Source organism: Pezoporus occidentalis, unplaced genomic scaffold (assembly GCF_034315485.1).
Source record: "Pezoporus occidentalis ecotype Australia unplaced genomic scaffold, CSIRO_AGI_Poc_V1 ctg356, whole genome shotgun sequence".
In the NCBI taxonomy this organism is placed as follows: domain Eukaryota; kingdom Metazoa; phylum Chordata; class Aves; order Psittaciformes; family Psittacidae; genus Pezoporus; species Pezoporus occidentalis.
This window is the reverse complement of record NW_026915549.1, coordinates 209,738-232,580: the sequence shown is the minus strand read 5'-3', so window position 1 is coordinate 232,580 and position 22,843 is coordinate 209,738. Positions and strand designations below refer to the sequence as shown.

At 39.7% G+C, this 22,843-nt stretch overlaps 1 protein-coding gene across 1 annotated transcript in view; it reads right to left on the bottom strand.

Annotated features, from left to right (window-relative positions):
• Positions 1-18,707, bottom strand: part of ABCD3 (ATP binding cassette subfamily D member 3) — a 28,939-nt gene extending 10,232 nt beyond the window's left edge. Inside the window, exons 1-6 of the mRNA XM_062630548.1 lie at positions 18,524-18,707; positions 6,030-6,066; positions 3,736-3,837; positions 2,038-2,126; positions 1,215-1,284; positions 314-411 (exon numbers count right to left, since the gene is read on the bottom strand). Coding sequence (XP_062486532.1) covers positions 314-411; positions 1,215-1,284; positions 2,038-2,126; positions 3,736-3,837; positions 6,030-6,066; positions 18,524-18,639 — 512 coding nt within the window. The 5' untranslated portion in view covers positions 18,640-18,707. The remainder of the gene's footprint in view (positions 1-313; positions 412-1,214; positions 1,285-2,037; positions 2,127-3,735; positions 3,838-6,029; positions 6,067-18,523) is intronic.
• Between the last annotated feature and the right edge of the window lie 4,136 nt (positions 18,708-22,843).

Below are 22,843 nucleotides of genomic sequence, written 5' to 3'. Positions count from 1 at the left end.
TGCAGGATTATTACCACTGAATGAAAGCAACTTAAATACTTTGGAAGCTGACCCACTAGTGGAAGCAGCAGGATTTCCCCACCCACCACCACCCCCAATTGAGACAACTTTGCTTTCTATCTGTGCCATCTACAACCTGTGTAAGTCACTCATCCTTAACTACAAGGTAGTTGCAACCAAAACCCTTTTCTAAACAGTATACCTGCCCTATAAAGCATCTTGTTACCTTCTTACTATGTACTTAAAATTACCTGGTTTGATGTTAATCAATTTAGTTTTTAAAACCTTTAGACGTTAACAAGGTGTTACTTACTTAAGATATTCCTCATAGAGGTATCTGGTAAGTCTTACTCGGAAGCAAAGTTTCAATTCATTTAGACCATACTTCAAGAAGCTATTCACTAAAGAGATCTAAAAATAAGAGACAACATTTCAATATTTACCTAACAAGATTTAATATACTTAGACCAGTTTGCAGCACAAATACTGCAAACACTTTAGAACAGCTGAATATTCCCCTCGAAGTCAGTAATACTATTAACACACTGAAGACCTATAGCATGTGCAGGACCTCTGGGTTCTATGTTATTGAAAACTATGTTATTGAAAACTAAAGTACATCTTGAGCTCTTCTGATAAGTTCTAGAAAAGAGCCACCATTTGACAACTACTACTTTACATTTATCAATTTGCTTCTAAATCTATTGTAAAGCAGGTACAATATCTATTAGGTAGTAACAAGTACATCTGCTGCAGGTCAGAGATGTTGACAAGCTGAAAAAGAAGTTAAAGGGAGAGGGAAAAACATAACAAACCTTGGAAAAAGCTGTAAGAAATCTAAAAAATAAAGACTAGAAAGAAAACTTAATCTTCAGTGGTGTCAAAATAATCTCAAACCCACAATGCTGAAACATCACCTAAGCCATAAGACATTATACAGGCCTGCAGGTGGCATGTTAAGCTATCAGCCAAAGTTACTATCAACAAAAATAACCTACAACCCTAAATATATCTGCCAGAAAAATAGCTGCAACCAATAAGGAAACATGCTGATGAAGTCCCCCCACTGAGGCCAAAAATTTAAATACAGACCTGCACATAAAATAGCTTATTTCTATGGGTATTAGGCCACTTATTTGAGAGCTTATCCTCAAATTCTTAATTTGCATTTAAAATATGTTCTTCTTAAAGGCTGGCACAAGAAAAGCACTTACAGCAGGCATTGCAGCAATGAAGTTGAACAAGTATTTCTTGAAATCTTTTCTGCTGCGCCCAATGATAGCACTGAAAACAACCATCAGCTAAGAGTTAGTCACAGGAGAAACAAGAAAGTATAAACTACAGCATGTCTTAAGTAGATAAATTCTCAGTGGACCACACAGAGAAAACAAAAATCATCATGGAAATCTGTAGTATCAGCTGTAGGATTAAATACAGCAGACTTCTGCACATGGTAAGTGATAGACTAAGGAACTATCTTCTACTCCTGCAGTAACTGCCTGCATTAAAGGCTCAGAAATTCATGGGCACAGAATACCAGTTCCTTTCCTTCTTTGCTTTCATGGATTCTCATCAGAGAAACAAAGCAATCCTTCAATTCCACACAGCACTGAAAATCTCTCGTGAAATAGAGCAACATTTTGAATTCACATTTCAAGACAGATTCTGCCTTGCTTCAATCAGCAACAAGAGAAACAAGAAAAATCAGAAGTCTAGAAAATACTTTCTAAAATAGTAAGACTGAAAACATTGTTTATCTAAAGAGCAAGCAGCTCAGTAGGAAGAAGTAACAGTCCTAATATCCAAACAACATGTCTTGAGCCTATGACATAGAACTACTGTGCCACTACCCTAAAGTGCCTTCTCGGCCGTTCAGATAACAATTTAGTCTTAAGTGTACAAAATGTGACCAAAAGAACCGAAAATCATTTAATAAGAAAATTTTAGTTAAAACAAATAGTAAAATATTATCCAACAGCAGAAAAACAGTTGAATAAAAGTATTTCTTTAAAAAAAGAAAAACAAGTTTACAGATACCTTTCAATGACTGTTCCATTTTGAATCATCCAAATATCACAATAGGTGCGGACTACCAGCATCACAGCAATAAGCAGCAAATAACCTGTCTAGTACAAAAAATAGAAGTGTAACACTTAAATAAGGGATAATATTCACCACTTTTTCCTACTAAGTGGTCTAACCATATCTAGCAGAAAAGTATTACCTTGCTGCTCACAGCTAATGTAGTATTTGCTGACTTTGCAGGAAACACATTACTATATACTATACAATATATTTGATAAAATACTGATTACATTTTCATGAAGAAGGTTTGTCTTTTAAAAAGCTGTATTTGGTTGATACATAGATTGGACACATCCTATAAGTATTGCAGGGACAAAGAAGTTATTGCTGTTCTGACATACCCTTCTGCCATAAGCATAGCATCATACAGGTTGCAAGAAACCCCTGAAGGTCACCCTACTTCAACTCCCCACTCAAACAGGGCCACTAGTAACCAGTTATCACTCAGACCTTCTACCACTGATGAAAAACCTTGAAGTCCACAGTTCAACCAGTTTTCCATCCACCTCATTCTCCACTCACCCAGCCAGTTTGGTTTGGCTGTCAGGGCAGTAGGTGAGACCTTAGTCTCAAAGCCTTGCTGAAATAAAAAAATCAAAGCATCCAACATTCTCTGTTCTGCCCTTATAAGCATGGCCAGTCATCTCATCACTGAAAGCAATCAGGTTAGTAAGGCATGATCCATAAACCCAGGCTGGCTGTTCACAATCACCTTTTTGTCCTTCTTGTGGCTAGAGGTAGCTTTCAAGAGGATTTGATCACAGCATTGACCAAGCCCACTTTGAGGCTGACCATCCTGCAGCTTCCAGTACACTTGTTTTTGAAGATGGAAGTGATGTTTGTTTTTTGAGGGGATTATCAATAACCTCTTCTGAAGGCCATGACCTTTTGATGCTGATTGAGGCCAGCTCTGTCAGCACTCTCAGAAGCATTAGAGAACGTTGCCATCCATGCTTCTACCTTATGCATACTTCCTGTTTGCTAACAGGCTGTCAAAGATCCCTTTTCATCCAGGCTAGCCAGCTGCCATGCTTGCTCTACATTGTGTACGCTGGAATTCACTGCTTTGTGCCTGATGTACATTGAAGTTCTAATATATTGCAATTCATCATTTAAGTTTTGAGCTCAACTAATACTCCTTTGAAAAAGGCATTCTAGAAAGCATGAGGAAGATGCCAAAGCAAATTGTTTTACCTTGCTAAAATTTAGTCTGCATAGCTTTCCTGAAATGATGCTGACAGGTTTTTGGACAAAGTCACTTTCTAATAAGGGCTGGCCTAGATATAAGTTAAAAAAGCCAAAATCTGGATGAAAAGCATGCTATTTAAAGATAGGAAGCATGTGCACAGAGAAGTGTACTGCCTTGCATGAAACCAAGCAAAGCTCTGATGCCCTTTTAAAAGATACGCAGACAGCAGTTACTAGCTCACTGTAAATGGCTTATCTTGTAATGGAAAACAGAATGCAACTTTGTACTGATCTAACAACTGAACTGTAGATTTTTATATTAATAAGTTGGTACTTTAAAACAGTATCATTCAGTCTTATTCAAGTAATGTATATGCTTTTGTTTAAATTCTGATCTAACTACAAAAGAAAATGTGACTCCAAAAATGCCCATTTGTATTTGTTACTGCAGGCAATGCTTACCTCTTTACAAAGAGTTCGAGGGACCATTATTTTCAGGATTCGACATATTCTTGCAATAAACACTCTGTCCACGACTGCTCGCTCCTTCTTTCCCTCTTTCTGCTGCACACCAAACAAGCAAAACAAGAAAAGTGAGGTTTTTCTGTAAGGTATTATTTAAATGTGATTGTGGTATTTTCCCTATCCAAGTTATTTACAGCTATGTTCCTTATGCAGCGTTTGCAGCATTTCCCTCCAATTTAAGACTTGCTCACACAAGTTGAATGATACACAAGAATCAGGGGCATATGCCCTCAGAGCTAAAAGAATCCTAAGTAAGCGATTTAGCCTATCAAAACAAATTGCAGTAAGTTGCTGTCATGATACTAAATGTATTTCAAATCTACACTAAAAGGGATAAACAAACAATGTAGACCACATTAAAACATCCAATTATAACTTATAATGCCATCTGCAATCTCCTAACATTGCTTGTATCTAGAAGACACCATCAGCCAAAGATGCCTTCCATCATTTGTCCAGACCATCACTGGTTTCAATCCCTTGACTGTACAGCCCAAACTTGCTTCAAGTGAAACCAGAATGTGGTATTCCTTTACTTTTAAAAAACAGTGGCAACACCCTTCTAGTGATCCAGATCTATACACTTAAAAACCCTCAGGTAGCCAAACAGCTTTGATTTAGGTCAGATGCATTTGTTTACTCTATATAACCCTATCTTCTACCCTGACTAACCTCAACACTTTTTTAACAAGTCCAGGTATCTTTTCTTTCTTTCCTTTGTTTTCAGTTTTCCCCTTCACAGTTGGGACATAAGAATTCAGTCCTGAAAGCAGACTAAAAGGGTACACACATGTGCTTAAAACAAGTCCTGTCTAATCAACCTAATCTTGCTATCTTTGCTAACCAAGACTCATGTGAAGTATAAATTATCCACGCCTATAGCAATTCTACAACATACTCAGGCAGGAAACCTGAAAGGAAAAACTAGGGAGACAGGATAGGGAAGACAAAGAAAGTAGCCTGTGATTCAGCATTAATCAACTCAGACAACCCTATCAAGCACTCTATTTTTATTCCCAAGGATGATTAAACCACAGAAACGTGCACAAAGAGCCCAGCTTAATCTCTTCCCTTGCTGTTTACATATGCTATGTGATGGGCAACAAGTGGAAAGCTCTGAGCTCTAGCAAACACAGATTTACTCTGAATATGAATAAGCCTACAGCTATTTTTCATGGGATTAAGACAACTCTAGTCCTGCCCTTTTCAAAAAATGATGTGAATGCCAACTGTAGATAAAAATTCCAGCCAGATAGGATATTATACGGTAGATATTTTCATTAAAAAAATATTTATCCAAAAACTCAAGCAATCCCAACAACTAAAGATTACCTTCCAGGCCTAATGAAGCATGACTCTACACGTTAGTGCTTTACTGTAATAGAACTGACAAACACAATGGCTTTCCCAAAGGTTTTTTCCTGAGACTGTTAATTCCTCATTCAGAATAATTATATCCAAGATGGGCAGGAATAAGAGAAAGCTGCCTAAGATTTCTACAAACAGGTGCATAACTACGCAAAATACAAGTGTTTATGGCATATAGTGCAGTCAAGGTCTGGCCAGAAGTGAACATGATGCTTGCATACACCTTTATCCAGTGCAAGCCTTAAGTTTTCAGCTAAGATGGAAGTATGTGGAATAGTTATCTATTCATGCCATCATATGACCAAATACCTTAACTCATAGGCTCTGCCCTTAGGGCTAATTTTTGTCTTTTATTTGAACATGGAACAAAAAGCTTGACTTAAAGGGCTATAATATAACCTTTCCAAATAAATTGTCACACAAAAGACCAGGGAAATGCCAGACCTCCTACCAGAAGTTTGTAGTACTTTACAGAAATTATCAGACTCTACATCTTGTTCCACACTTTCTTTTAAAGAAAAATCAAATACAAGACATACCAAACCTACAGACAGCTGTTTGTTGCCATGCATGCAGCCAAACTTACATTAGTCCTTAAATAATAATAAGGCACAAAGGTGAAAAAGCACATGGTACACATCAAGTGCATATCATCATGCAATTAAACTTCAAATACATTTGATTGACCTGATTCTTCCATTTGTTTAACCAATTCAAGAAGTCTTAAAGTATCACTCAAACCACATTTGCACCACAGCCATCATTCTGTCCAAAATAAAACTACAATCATGTGACTTAAAAGTTAAAAAGAAAAAAAAAATATCAGTACTGTTAAAAATATATTACATGAAGAAATAATTTACCTCATTATTCTGCAATGCTTGTTTTCCACTTCTTTTACTGCAGAGGAAAAAAGAAAGTATTTTACTTGTTATTAACACATTTCTCTGTGTTGATCTCTACACAGAAGAGACAAAAAGGAGAGTTTGGGATTTTATCCCTATCAATTTTTTTCAAAGCAGTCCAGCATCTTCACAGCAGGGGCTACCTTTTATGTCAAACTCACGTTCTGGTTTTATGCCAACTTCAAGGAGATCTGACTTCTTCAAGCTTTCAGTTTCACATACGGTAAATACATCTTGCTCTTTCACCTCCAAGTTTTGCTCTACCTTGGCTTATGTATCATGAACTCCTTGTGGTTTTATGTTTCTCACATACACGCTGCAATCATGGCTACATGTTTCCACTGACTACAAATGAAAACTACATGAATGCAGATTCAGCAATCCAGGCAATCCAACTTTGATGCTTTGCACTACCTGCTTAAGGCAGACAGATCTGTTCTGCATTATATTTGACTTCCAAATAACATTTTGCTACATATAAAGATTATATGTAGTAAAATATGCTGCGAGGGGGGCGGAATAAAGTCAGATCCTATGAAACCAAGTTCATGCAAGGGTGTGCATCAGAAGCGGGGCTAGTTTTCATTCTGTCCTTTCCTTCCTCAGCATTTTACAGAACAGATAGAAGAAAAATATCTACTGCTAAACAAACATTTCAAAGTACAATGCTATTCTTTTGTCCTCTCCTTTTAAGAAAGGCAAGCTGACATATGAGACACTTAGTTTGTCTGTCTTCCTTTCTGACCATTCAAGCATCAGACAAGCACATGAAGCTGTAGGGAGAGCTTATGCATTTATGTAGTTTAAAAGTGACAGCTAACCACATTAAATTGTAACCTTCCATTTCTCAATTGTCATAACACTGAGAGCAGGCTGCCTTCAGCCTACAATGTTCATATGCTTTCAAGACAGCACCTAGGAAATTACAGGGAAGCAGAAACCATCTAAGACACTGCTCTTTCTGCCTTCAACATCGAAACAACAGCAGACTGCCACTCAACCAGTTATCCTGCAACTTTATCAGCAGCATCATTTCACACTTGTACCTTAAACCTCAGCAAAGAAAGTATCTAGAATGAAACCATACCTATTTTCATTTATGATCATTAGAAAGATCTGTGACTGTCACTGACCAGTGAAGACAAATAACTTATTATGGAAGAAATAGGCAAGGTATCAGAAGAATATGAGAAAAGAAGGGAAGGAAGAGACCATGAAAGTGACAAGGGAGAGATGCCAGTTTAGCAAGAAGTTAATTGCAGGTAAGGACGAGAGGGAAGCCTGAGAGAAGATAAAAATCTTGTAGGACTACTTGTACGAAAGACAAAACAAAGACCATGAAGGGCAGCAGAGGGCAGACTTGGGAGAAATGCCTTAATAGAAGCTCAGAAGAGATACAACACTGTTGTCTGTCTGTACAGAAATATGTCTGCAGAAGTGCGAACAGTGTGCAAAGTCTAAGAAACAATGCAGTTAGAAACTACATCCTGGACATGCAGGAGCAATGTACTGATGGCACAAGAAACTTCTCAATACACGTTGTAATTTTTCAAAGTACAAAAACCTGGCATATTTTGGAAGTGTCCTTGAGTATGGATCAGTCCAATGACATCTGTTTTGGGACTAGGAGAAACTGAGTCGTCTTAAGTGTAAGTTGTTATCAAGCAAAGGGGGTACTTCCCATGGCGAATTATAACTTGCTGTAATGCAGAATCAAAGTATGCTGCTCTTCCAGATATGTTGCAATAATTCCTGGCTTTGCTGCTTCAAGGCCTGCCAATGTTTGAAGTTACAACACTTGTAATACACAACCATTTCAGCTCTGAAAGGATCAGAAGTGAATACATTCACATAGTAATATATTGAGAAGATGAGGCCCAAAATTACTCTGACAGCTGAATACCCTTGATGTATTTATTGATCATTTTTTTCCTGCAGTAGGCCTATTGAGAGAAATTCAGCAGCTGGAACTACTGAGCTGAAACTGATTATCCATTAAAGGACTGTTCAGAAATAGTGATATTATACTTAATTGTGAACTCCCACTCAATTAGGATTTATATTTACAAAGATTTAAAGCATTTGTAAAATCAAAACCTAATGAAAAAGAGCTTTAACTGTTTTGTTCAATTTTTCTAAAATAAATAAATCAAAACAAGACTAGTTCAATAAGAAAGGAGACAATGCTATATATGAAGTCTGGATTATCTAGAAGCAGAGAAACCAATGTGGCTACATAGCTCCAAACACATTGCTCTTACTATTAAAAATAAATAAATCCATTTTTATTTTAACATGTAAAACCATTTTACTTGCAACAAAAGACTATGCCACAGTTCTGCCTGGAGTAAAACTTCCACAGAACTTTTCCTCCCCAAGGGCCTCATTTTTTTCAGTCCAATACCTGCTGGCACTACTCCAGACTCCACTATACTCTCATAGATTTATCTTTGTGAGAATTGTGGTTGCATTCACATTGAATTTAAAGCCTAAATAACACCCTCAATTAGTCAGCAAAAATACATCAAGACTATCTGGTTACAGCAGAGAGCTCTCACTTTGCAATAGATTCAAGCTCCCTGTTAGAGACCTCTCATTTGCTTAATGCTGGAGCATCACAAGCCTTATTGTGAAGGAAGGCAATTGCTACATGCTGTCCAAATTCTCTATTGCAAGTAATTCCTCTGGTGTAGGGGCCCTCGTCAAGCAGCACAACATAAGAACTGCTTGGAATAGAAACACAAAGCTGCCTTTTTCTGCAGTGTCAACTTTAGAGATTACCCTATCCACACATATCACTTTCCAGTTTGGATTGACCTGTGCTTTTTATTATGACAGGAGTGCCCTGAAGCTCAAATGCTACTAATGCTTGACCTGGTGCTGTGGTAGGGCAACAGGTATGATGCAGCTCAGGTTAGTACAATTCATCACATGCTTATTCGATCAAGATTCTTACAATTCAGGCAGCTACTATGAAACTGCAGAAAAGCTCTTCCTTTGATCTTTACTGTAGTTCCTCTCTCTTCATCACAAGTTACTCATGATGAAACCCTTCCCTGAGTGTATGTAGTGAGAGTGAAGCTGGGCTGGCTGGGGCAATGAAAGATCCCAAGGTAAAAACAACTTCCAGGCAGTTCGAATGGGAGCAGCAGTGATGAAGAACATGCCCCATATGGAACCCATCTGTATCGTTCTCTACCTTGAAGTCAGAACTGTGCAGTGACTGTTCACCATTCATTTCTCCCCTTCTATATCAGAAAGTCCTGAGATATTTCTCTTGCCCTTCTCTGCATTTGGATTCTTTTTTTACTTCCAGCCATCAGTTCTCCATAGGCATTAGATTTTAGCAAAAAGAATTCAGTAATTACAGTTACTAAAAGAATATATGACCTTGCTTTAGGTGATCAAAACAAGGTACGGTGATAAAATAAGACTACAAGAACAAGCATGGCAAGAAGAAATGCATGGCATACACCATGAAGCCATCTAATCCAGGAAAATAATTCATGACATTTTTGAACTTACGAATGCCTAAGTGCATCTTAAAAATTATGTGATTTTAAACTGAATCACTGTCCTGGTTTCAGCTGGGATAGAGTTAATTCTCCTCCTAGTACCTGGTGCAGTGCTGTGGTCTGGCTTTAGTCTGAAAACAATGCTGATAACACATCAGTGTTTCAGTTGTTGCTCAGTGATGCTTACCCTGATCATGGACTTTTCAGTCTCACGCTCTGCCAGTGAGGAGGGGCACAAGAAGCTGGGAGGAAGCAGAGACAGGACACCTGATCCAAACTAGCCAAAGGGTATTCCATATCACAGCATGTCATACCCAATACAGAAACTGGGGGGAGTCACCCAGAAGGGGCCAATCGCGGCTGGGTATCAATCAGCAGGTGGTGAGAGAATGTGTTGTACATCATCTGTTTATTCCTTCCTCTATTTCCTATTATCATATTTTACTTTTATTTCAATTATTAAAACTGTTCTTACCTATACCATGAGTTTTTACTTCCCTGCCCCTCAATTTAAACTACAATAACCACGACAGCTTACATTTGGAAAGAATGTTTTGAAAGCATGAGTCAAGCACAAATTAATACAGTAACAGTTGCCCAGAACTACACAAAACCTTTTATATTGAGTTGCTTTATTTATTTGAAATAATAAAACCCATGGAAATATAAAAGCCAGCTTTCTTCCAAGCTCTTACTGTACCAAAAGAATCCCAAGTTGTGTAGCAGAATCATTTAACTTACTATAACTCATCTCCAACATCTGCTTGCTTTTCAGTGTTCCACGTGGAACATGCTAGACTGAAACCAAGTTTACTGGCAGAGAATTATGAAAAATGCCCTGCCAACACAGTAATGAAATAAGAGACATCACCAAGTAGATGATGGGCAGACTAACTTTTGAGCTTCCTTAATGCCCTCATGGTCAAGGAAGGGTGCTGATGACGAGGTTTTTGAAAAGGGTTACCCAGACAGTATGCACATAAGAAAAATTATGGTACTGAAATACTTCTAACACTGAGCCAAATCTACTGGTTTAGATAGGAATAGCTCTTGGTAAGGATAAGAACACAATATTCCAAGATGAAACAATGCTTAAAAGTGTTCCTGCATAGTTTCTTTACAATTTTCTATGGAAGCATTAAAAATCTTAATCATATACACCCCTCTGCCTCTATTCAGCAGGTACTACTTCTACACAAGTCAAGTCTTTCTCCAAACTCCCAGTCTCAGGTTTAAGTTTTAAAGCAATCAGTAAGTCAAATTCTACTTTGAAATATAGAACTACATCCATAGGTCACCTTGGTTGATGCAGCAACCCCTCTGCAGCAATGCAGATCACAAACCCAAGAACAGATCACGTAGAATCAAATACAAAGTACTTTTGATTCTGATAATCTGTCTATGGAATAAGCTTCCAGAACACCTAGACTAAGTAATTCTATAAAAGTTTTCATTTGTACTGAGGATGAGAAGGAGCTTCTGTAAAGACTTAGAATAATAACAGTAATAATAGTAATAATAATTTAAGAACCTGCAACTTTCATCTGCTTCACATGACCATCTATGGTAAATAAAACAAAGATCAGAGTGAGTTTAATCCGCATCAATTTTCATGGTGTTTCTTCTGATTGCTACCTTCATGCTAAACAAATCAAAGCATTCTTTCGAATTTATTTTCTGTGCTCAGACCCAAACTAATGCTTCTAATGCAAACTAATGCAATGTCTTAGACATTCCTTATCGAGGTTACCATTTATGATAGGGAGTCCTAAGATCAGTTTTGGACCACAAGTACAAAAAAAAGGGGCAGAGGGCTATGGTGATAGTCAGGAGGGTGGAGCATTATCCCAATAAGGGGAAGCTGAGGGAAGGTTTGATCATCCTGGAGAAAAGCAGCATTGGGAGAACCTAATAGCAGTTTTCCATTACCTAAGAGGCCACTGAGACCGCACTGGACTCTTCTTTACATGGGCACACAGCAGAAGAGAGACAACAGACTTGAACTGAATCAGAGAGGCTCTAATTGGATCTGAGTATTAAAAAAAAAAAAAAACAAGACAAAAATTTATGATAATCCCATGCAATTTCAGTCCCCAAATAAGTGCTGGTCACATCATTCAATCTTTGGGTTTAACTCTATTTCTGTAGCAGTGAAGCTATTCTCTCTAAAGAAACATGCAACAGTGGTGGTTACTCATTCTCAACACTGCTGAAGAAGAAAGTGATTTGAGAAACTGGGAAAAGTCTTTAAGAGGCCATTGAGCCCAGTTCCTAAAGGTCTCAGGAATACTAGGGCTGTGGTACTTAGTAGCAAACAGGAAGATGTTAAAAGGACAGCTGCCTTTGGTAATACCTGCCTCCTTCCAGAACAAAGTTCAGCAAAAGCAGTCTACACCCAGCTAAGAATAACAAAATTGCAGAGGAAGACTTCCTCTTGCAGATAGGCAAGACTTCCAGTTTAATGACAGGCGAAAAGAAAACAAGGGGTTGAAAAATGTTATGCTGTGCTTGACTGCAAAAACAGCTACATGTTTCAGGTCATGCTACCTTCCTTCTGTAGAGGAGGATGACTAGCTTCTGCTCATCACAGTGCAAAAGAAAAATATCTGGTTTAGGGTTAAGTGGAGCTTTTCAAAGAGCAGTTACCTCTAAGCAACCTTTGTATTTGTATTTTGCAGACCTTACGTTCTAGAATGGTACTGGGCAATTTTCATAGCTTAAAAAAAAAAAACCCTAACACCACACAATCAAAAAAAACCCCACTAAAGGTGAACAATTTTGTAGTAGCCCATAGTTATTTGTACAGTTTTCAGGTCAGTATTGCAGTCAAGGTACTACTGGGACACTGTAAAAACAGAACACAATTCAAATTACTAAAGACTGAATGCAACAGCATACCTTGGTTACCATGTGAAGAAATAACAGCTACAAGAAAAGTATAGTGTCACCCACAGCACACTCACTGGTAGACACAGCTTCATACTGCACACCCCACACAGAGGAACAGAGAGCAACTGCACAGTTATTTCAGGTCATGGGCAGCAACCTTACTCAGAAGCCTGGGCACAGTCCAAAAGCATGCCCATTTACACAGTGCACCCTGAGTACACATAGATACCAAGAGCACTATTTTCTTGGCTCTAGGTTGGTGGCTAGTTGCAGCGTGAGCAAAAATAATGTGAGGGGAAGGCATTCAGGCAACCAAGAAGGGGACTCCAAGAAGGCCAGCTATGTCACTGCAAGCAAGGGCCCTGAACTGCTCTGAAAGTTTCTACAAACATTTGAGAAAGCAAGAAAGCACAGCTGTTGCAGAGGAAGTTTTAACTTTCAGTAGCAGTCTGCATCTCAATAAAGTAACATGTAAAGAAAAACCTTAGAGCTGTTAAGTTTTTCCACACACTTGTGCTTTGGCCTCAGCTGTGGCTCTAGCTCTCCCTCATGGGTAACAGTGGAAGACTTCAAGCTAGTTCCCTGCAAAGCGAAAAACAAAAAGTTTCACACTCTTACACACACTTACACTAGAGCTTGGCCTAGACAGTGATGATTTTATGCAACTTAATAAGAGAGAAACCACTAATTAACTATCCAGGCCCAAAACAAAGGCAGTCTGAATGCTAGGACCAGGGCTGAGTCATCTGGTATCTCCTGTCTCCATACCCTCCAGCTGGAAACAGGTTTTCTGAGCCTCAGGCAGGTTTTTCTACAAGATTATATTTTAGATGCATTTACTAGCAATCCTATGTGTATGTTTTGTCTGTTTTGTTCTGTTTTTAAATGCCAGTGCATATACAGAAGGCAGCAGGCTCAAGAGTCACATTCACATTCTGGATTAACCTACTTTAATGTAGTTGGCATAATGTTTCTTGGCTGGTTGGTTTTGTTTTAGTTTGACACCTGCCTGATTTTCACAAATCAGCACTGGGTTCTCTTTAAGGCTTTTACATACATGGAAGCAGTCTATTAATCTAGAGCAGTATCATTTCACCCTCCTTGTCACAGGAGACTCATCTCAAATATGTCCCTTTACGCAAAGTACACTAGTAAGGCTCACCCAAACATCTTCAGAACCTACAGAAATGAGGCAAACAAAAGATAACATCACAAATGTACAAAACCAGAATAAAAATACATGACTTGCTTCAAGTTACAATAGCCACTTGCTATATTTAAACTTGTGTTACATTTGAAAGCTTCTCCCAACGTCTGAACATGTATCCATCACTGCTGATTGTCCTTGTATCAATCACTGTCAAACTAGGTTCATGGGCAGGCCAGCTGATGACGTAAGCAGAACATCTACTTCCACCCTGTCAGAAGAAAGAGGATGAGAAGCCCAACAACAGACAAGTGCATACCTCATGTGTCACAGTTCATCTTAACTGTGCAAAACCCTATTTGATGTACACTGTGTCAACAACTCACTACATCAACACAAATGAGCCTTTCTCCTTGCTTCAGGTGTGTCTAACCTCTAAAACCCCAAGCATGCTTTGTTTTTTCCCTATGCATTATTCTTCTCCACAGGATGGACGCCAAACACCTGGGGTTCAGAAGCTCAATCTATACAAAATTAAATGTCCATACTCTAGTATACTTTTAGATTCTAATGGACACAACCAGGCAATAGGAAAGGCCAGCTGTCCTGAAGCAGCTTCTAAAATCTTTTACTTCTAATCTGTTACAAATTCCTTCCTGTTAACTCCATTCTGTTTCTTTTCCCTAATGCTGCAGTTCCAAACTCTCTAGCCCAATTACCTCCTATTGCTCCTTCTTCCAGCATAAAGCTGTATGAGTTAAATACCTTCTTTCTGAGAGCAATGCAAGTTCTTTCTCCACTTGTGTAAGTACTTTATTTTAAACTACACAGATATTCATGAACAATTCTCATTAGAGGGATAACAGACAATATCCAGCTCCTTTATGGAGCACCCCTTAAGGTTTTATTTCCAAAGCAATCAAATCTTCAGCAAACATTCTGCTGCATGGAGTGATTGTTTTTTTTTCCTGTATGACATACCCAGGATAATGGAGTTTCTCAAACAAGATAACTTCTTACAATTCTAAAAAACCCAAATACTACAACTGAGGTTGTAATTGCATTTTCATATAACAACTTTCCCCCTCCCAACAAGAAAGCAAGCTTTTCCAAGGAAACAAACTTATGGAGGGCAGCAACTCAAATAGAGAAACACTATTTTTCTTTCCATGTTTTACTCCAAGGAAGTAATACGGAACACTATCATGTTACTATAAGCAAACAATGCTATGTCATTCCATTTTGGAGGATTTTAGAAAACTGTGGTTAAAATATACTGTAAACTGCAAGTGATACCGCCTCTCAGTACTGCAAAACTGAGCAGCAGTGTAATAGCTCTTGCAGAAGAACATCTGTGACTAACACAGCTAGCACTAATTGAGTGATCTTTGACCTACTAAGGCAGGTTAGCATAACATATACAGCTTAATTATTCATACATTACTACTTGATAGGAGTTGTACTGGACCTTGCCCCTATTGTCTAACAGCAGGAAAGTAGGTGAAAGTTGCCTCTTCTTTCCCTCCTGCTATCATTTCTAGAACTGATTATTCTGTATAAAAAGAAAACGCACACAACATGAGAAGCCTATGTAAGATAACTTTTGTTACGTATTCAAATGCATTTGATTTGCTAAAAGAAGATTATGTTCTCTTAATTTATATGTTATTTCCTTGTCAACTTTGGCCAGCAGTGACACTGACCTATGGTTGCCATTCCAGCAAAACTTTAAAAGCATTCACCTTTGGCTTTAGAAGTTAAAAACTAAAATTTCACCTTCCAGAATTCAAGAAGCTAAAATCCATCTCCCACTAACATGACACAACATTTTTAGGCTTTATATACCAAGCTTAACAAATAAATTCACATATATAAAAATAAACCACCACTATTCCTCACAAGCTTTACTCAGTCAAGCTCAAGCATCAGATATATTACCAGTCCTCTTCCAGACCATCCAGATTGCCAAGTGAAATTCTTCTCTATAGGAATAAGAAAATAAATTTAGGATGGTTGTACCCTCCTAACTTCTCTCTCGTCCCAAAGAGACAGGGAGAAATTCAACACAGAAATTAGAGAGTACACTAAGCCCTGGAGATTTTTATCCCTGCTGCGCCAAGGTTTACCACTTGTTATTTTATGTCAGCATCGTATTCCACAACAAGGATGCAGAATCCTCTCTGAAAGTATGCTATAATTTACATTAGCAACAATCCCTTAAGAAATGGATGAATGATACACAAATTAATGAGACTAAAGGAGGACAAGGCAGTGGTAATAACTGGATGCTTTTGTAAAGGCTGGTGATGTAGGCAATGTAGCTTTCGTACTGCCCAAACCTGACAGTGCTCTGTGAGGCTCTTGGCCAGGTGTGCCTCAGAAGGAAACATCGAGAAAAGAATGAACACCAGTGGGCAAAAACCATCCTCAAAAATAGCATTCTAATATTACTGAATAATTCTAATATTACTGAACAATTCTAATATTACTGAAACAACTGAATGCTGGATGTTAGATTTTGGTATCCATGACCACAATACAGTACCAGTAGTAAATAAGAGCTAAGCTGCGCAGGGACTAAAAGCATAAAGCAGCACATACGCACGAGTGAACAAGTTTGCAAGCATGGCACTTATTTTAGCAACTGCATTTCTAATAGATTTGACAATGCAAAATGGCTTTAGAGAGGAAGATTACAGAAGTAAAGGACAAGCTATTAGAAAGACTGCAGTACAGATAAAGGGGACAGATCATGTCAGGCTCTCACAACTCCATTCAACTGCTAAACTAGCTAGAATATAATTTATAAATCATCTCCACTTTCCAAGTCTCACTAATCTTGTAATAGCATTTGGTCTACTTAATACATATGAATGTCTCAGGTTTTTAGCAGTGTACCTAGTAGAATCAAAGATTCATATGGGAAGCACACATTCCAAACATAGTCTTCAGTATCAAGGCTAACACTCCCTTTCAGTATTTTGATTCTCAAGCTAATAGATGCATTGCCACTGTCAAGTCATGCAGATCAGCATCAGAAGATCTCCAAGCAAGACAGTTTATGGGGACAACCAAGGATCCACATAATATTTCAGGGGTAGACTGATTACTCTGGACAAGTTCTAGCCTGCTGCTGTCAACTGAATGCTACTGGTAGTGGGAATAAAGTGCACTGTGCCTGCATTTACATTTGAAGATGTGCTCTGATCTGAATCTAACCTAGTTCTAAGATCACTCCTCAACAGAAGGAGAGCAAGGTAAGTGTGGACAACTGGGAGAGTCACTTTAAAAGAATATGTTTGATCTGAACTAAAACATAGATGCTCCCATGCAGAACATCTGTAAGGGCTTAGTCTTTCTTAACAACACCATTGTAACACATTAAGCATGAAAATCTTGCACTACAGTGTCAGTAACTCCCTCAGCTCACCATTTTATGCCCTTCTATACAGCTTTTCTCCTTTTTTTTACATTACTAAATTAAGCCAGGATACCTGAAAAATATGATCCCTCCCTACAAGTCTGATAGAAGAGTAAGTCTCAGCAATGGTTTGGGATCTTGTGATTTTGACTTTCATACAAACAATGCAAGGCAGCAAATGCATAAATTGCCAGCAGTGTGTTAATTGCTGACATGTTATATGACAAGGTTACCTAACTTCATACAGCTCTTAAAGACCATCATGTGTACGAAAGGAATTAGTTAAAATAAAACTAGATTGTTGCTTAATCGCAGGTATGTTATTAATTCTGTTGAGTAAGTCCATTTCACTGTCAAGATCTAACACCAGCACAAATTTGTAGCGACATGATAACTGTGCTACTGTAACACAGCAGGTCTTTAACATACAGTCAGTAATCCACAGCCTAAAATATGCTAAAATCACAGAAGTATTGAACCTCAGGTACACTTTTCATCTTACATACCTTACAGTGCCCAAGTGTTTCACAGGAGATTAACAGACACCCTAGCACACATACACCTGGAAGCTATCCTCATAAATAACATAGCCATATACTACCTCTTCAAAATCGTTACCTGTGTATCTTACACGGCAGCACTACAACAGCTGGAGCCCATGTGCAGATAAGGCATCCTATGACATCCCTATTAGTCAAGCGTCTAATGCTTCCTTTTTGATCCAAGACTTGGAAGAAGCTACAGAAGCTTGAAAATGCTCAAATCCTGTGTCTAGTTCTGGACCCCTCACTGCAAGAGAGACACTGAGGTGCTGGAGCGGGGCCAGAGAAGAGCAACGGAGCTGGTGCAGGGCCTGGAGCACAAGTGTGATGGGGAATGGCTGAGGGACCTGGGGGGCTCAGTCTGGAGAAGAGAAGGCTCAGGGGGGACCTCATCACTCCCTACAACTGCCTGACAGGAGGATGGAGCCAGGAGGGGCTGGGCTCTGCTCTCAAGGAACAAGGGATGGGACAAGAGGAAACAGCCTTAAGCTGCACCAGGGGAGGTTTAGATGGAGCTGAGGAGCAATTCCTTCCCCAGAGGGTGCTCAAGCATTGGAACAGGCTGCCCAGGGCAGGGCTGGCATCACCGTCCCTGCAAGTGTTCACACACCGTGGAGAGGAGGCCTCAGCGCCATGGGTTAGCGGTGGCCTTGGCAGTGCTGCGAATGGTCGGACTCCATGATCTTAAAGGTCTTTTCCAACCTGGGTGATTCTACGGTTCCACGACTGCGCCCCAAGGAAGTCGGGAGGGGGAACGCAGCCGCCTGACCCCTCTCCACAGACGCCACCTCTCCAGGAGGACGGCGTCCCGAGGACGATGCATGCAGCAGCCGCGCCCGGGGGTGCCCCCTCTGCCAGGCCACAGCCCTCCCCGGCCTCAGCCCGCCAGCGCCGGCCCCGCGCCTGTCCCCGGCTCTCCTCCCGCTCCGCGGCCTCACCCGTGCTGCGCTGCCGCCCGCCGCTTGCCGAGCACCCCGAGGAGCGCGCAGGCAGCGGCGGCGGCCCCGGCGATGGCGGAGTGGCGCGCGGTGAGGTACTTGCTGTAGGCGGCCATGGTGCGAGTACAGCCGCGGACCGCAGCCGGTCGGAGCCGAGCCCAGCCGAGCGGGCGCAGAGAATGCCGGGAGCGGGGCGGGGCCCGCCCGGCCACTCCCCCGCTGACGGGACGGACCGAGGCGAGTGTTGCCTGAGGAACGATGGTGAGGGCGGGTCGTGCAGCCGGGGCAGTGGTAATCAATGCTCCTTTCCCTATGACCCATGCCAGCGGGCGCGTCTCATGGTCCGGGAGCGGGTGAAAGGGAAGGGGCCGGGCCTCTCAGTCTGTGCCTTCATTACCTCAGGCACCCCCGGCTTGGCGCCTCCTGCGCCGGTCACTCGCTTTGCCGGGGCGTACAGTGTGATTTCCGAGTATGGCTTTTGAATGCCATATAAAAGTGGAGACAACACGAAATAAACTGCTAACAGAGACTTTGGTGTAAGTTGTGCCATGCTGTTTGCGTTTTGGTTTTGTTTGTTTGGTGTTTCTTTTTTTGTTTGTTTGGTTTTTTTAGGTTGTTTTGTTTTGTTTAGGGCCGTGAAAGGAGTTGCTGAGATTGAGTTCCAGACAGGGGGTGGAATGAGTTGGCATCTGTCTAAAACGAGGAAAACAATTCCTATCAGGAGCAGATCCACACCAGGTACAGCAGGAGATACCAGCCTGCCTCCTCCTATAAAACCAGTTACACTCGCCTGCCCAGCCAAGCTATACCAGCAAAAACACCCATGCCAGCATAACTATTAACTGGCTCTTCCCCTGCGGTCATATTCCTCAGAAAGACATCTGGTAATCTGTAAATGTCTGTACTTTCTATAGGAACTGGTCAGTTAAATATATAAAGCCTATATTGGTGCAGTGGTTAACACTGAAATGGCAGAATGATTTCTGTGGCCAAGCTGAAATGCAGATCAAAATGCAATTGGAATCAATGTATTCTTTTAGTCTAAAAAAGGTTTTCATGCAATCTTTTGATACCTTTCAATGTTGTGCTTCTGTTACTGTCATATAGGAGTGTGTGCATAGGAGTGTGTTTTATCCACTATGCCTGTTTCTTTGAAATACGTCTTCCTGGAGTAGCAAGGCCACTGTAGTTTGATGAGAAGAAATCTCTCTTCATTGTGAATCACTACATGTACTTTCCTTTCTTACTCGCTCTCCCCATCCTTGGCATCATCAGGCATTTGGGGAGGAAGTTTATGTTGTGATATAAAGTATGGAGTCTCAAAACATCAAAGTGTTCACGTTTTCTGGAGCACTAGAGTCAATATTGCTGAATCTACTTCTTTGGCACTTGTTCTGTGACTTCAGAGAAATTGGTAACCTCCCTACTTTCAAATACCTGCTGCACATTGGTGGGTTTTGGGGGGAAAAAATCAAAAACTATTTAAAGTGTTTCTGATCCTCAGGAAAATATAGAGCAGAATCACACAGCATTAATAACTTCATTTTGGTTTATAAGATAGTTGTTTGTAAAAATGCCATTTTTTAAAAAATCTTAGATACTTTGGCAGTAGGTAAATGTGAGGGCCCAAGAAGAGGTAGTTTCTTCATCAAAGTAAGCTTCCTATACTCAAATCATTACAAAATTTGAAATTTCTGCAAGTTTTACTACAGGCTTACTAATCTTTAAAGTACGGTTTTGCTGCTACTTTTAATCTCAATATCTGTGTGGAGGTAAGAGTGCTCCAAGTCCTCTTCTGGCCTTAAGCTTAGGTTGGTTGTAACCTTCCCCAGAACTGGTTACCTAATATAGCCTGACCTTGTTTACATAAAATGTCCATTGCTCTGGGTCGTGCTGACCATGGTTGTTTACAGACTTGCCTTCTGCTGTGTTTGACTTCTGCAGCATCCTTATCCCACTTTTTGAGGCTAGCCAATACCGCGTCCTATTACATAATTTATTTATCTTCTAACTTTTCCTTAAATAATTTCATATACACTTATAATCTATAAAACTTGTCTCATGCATCCAGTCCTCCACTGTTTCTTCTACTGCTTCCACTCCTGAATGTTGCCTTTTTTCCAGAATAACTTTGTTAGCTTGATTGATAAAGGGGCACTTAATGCAAAACATGAGTTTTTTATTGATCCATTATTTCATCAGTTTCCAACACTCATGGCTAAGCATATTCTTGATAAAGTCACCCCCACTGATCAAATTCTTTTGTGACAAAAGCTTCTTTTTTTTTGTTCTGCAATTTGAGACCTGCTGCACTTACATAAACTTTATACATTGCAGCCCTTTTGTTTTCTTGGTATTCTCGGTACAAGTCAACTGTGAGAGTTTTCCAAGGTAGCAAATGACAGCAACATTAATGCAAATGCATTCCAAATGTAAAAGGTAGAGGTGGAGAGGGAGCCTGGAAGAAGGTAAAGAGTACCACACCTGTCACCCAAATTAATAATAGTGTGTGTAGTTTCTCTGAAGAAACAAGATGGAGTTGGCAACTGTGCTTTTAATATGGTCTATGGTAGGGCTCAAACTTCTTTCTGGCTATGCAAGAACATCAATGGAAAGCAAGCTATTTAAACTAGAAAGTGCATTCCAGAAGACAGAAGCCTGTAGGAAGTAAAATGCATATTTGCTGTTGAAGCCTGAAAACTCTATAAAGGGCATCAGAAGATCTCATAACAAGAAGAATTAGGCTATGGTGCTGTATCTGAAGTGTTAAACAGCAGTGTCTGCCTAAGCAGTTCTTCAGTTTCCACAATTAAAGAAAAAACCCCAAACCTCTGCTTAATAAAATGCAGTAATAAAATTGCTAAACATGTCCTCAGTCAACCTTGATTTTAGCCAGTTGAGTTTTAACGAGTCAAAGTCAAGAATACAATAAATTTTTATGGAGTGAATATTTTGTCCACAAATAGTTATGGGAATACATTTTTTTAATGGAGCCTGGGTTAACAAATCAGAAGATGCTCTGATTTGGTTTCTCTCAGAACGGGAAGAACCTGTATTATTTGCTGTTGGCACTTGGCATACAACACCCAGCTATGTTCTGAGAACAACATATCATCTAATAATTAAATGAAAAAATACAGGTCCAATGTAACATACATTAATATCATGGAGAGCAATTTACAGATGTTGTGAAAGGTAGCAGAAGAATGAGATTCATTTATGTAAGTTGAGGTAAGCTGTAAGATGCAAACTGTGCCATGTATGCTAGTTAAGTTTTAAGGTAATTTGTATAGTGCTGGTCTCCATTCTGTAGACTTGCACTTGCTTGATTTTTAAGTCCTTATAAATTCAGCAAGATTGTTCTCTTGTTTAATGTTAAGTACTATGATAGTCGAAAACTTAATAACTAATGGAGCTAGAAGGATTCTTCTGGGGATTGATGTGGTCTCTTGTGAAATCTGTGTTATCTCTTAGGAATATCTCTTACTTGTAGAATTTGGCATGGTTTGTGGGGAAATGAATGAACTGCTCTATTAATGCAGTCATCAGTGTTAAGTGATAAGGTTTTGTCATTCTCTTGAAGTGCTACAGCAGAATACTGGTTTGTTGTTTGATTTTTAAGTGAAAGAAATCACACATCTGAAGTTGAGCTACATTTAATTATGTATCAGTTCATTTATGCATACATGTGTGTATATGAATAACGATACAGACTATTCCCAATGGCAGCCTCATCAGTACAGCTAATATCAATGAAATCCAATCACTAGATGTTTAGTCACTTCGTACAACTTGAAATTCCAGTGTGGGTGAAGTAGTGTGGATATGGTATCAGCCACTCAAAACCCACAAGCCTCCATGTCCAAGAAACATAATGCTGATTATAACACAGGTTTGATCTTAAGCGTGGGGCCTACAGGGTGAAGTTGAAATGGACATAAACTTGCTCTGATGTCCAGAACAGAGAGAGAGGACACGCTTCCTTTTCTTTGTATCTCATGTTTTCTCTTCTAGTTCTTGCCCTTTTCTTACCTACGTTCTTCATGCCCCTCAGATGACTGGGATGTTACAGGAATTTAAGATGTGGGAAAATAGTCCTTCTGAGCTGAAAGTAGAATTTGGGAATAATGTGGGGAGAAGAAGATAAGGGGTGTATATTAAAAAAAAAGCTTAGAGATCTTAGGATGAACAGAACATTAGCTTAAATGCATTAGCTTGCAGACTTTCTGTGCCATTTCTGCTTTACTTCCCCACTGTCTGGGGACAGGAGTACTTGTCCTAACAGACACCGTAACCTGCAAGAGCTTAATGGCTACACAC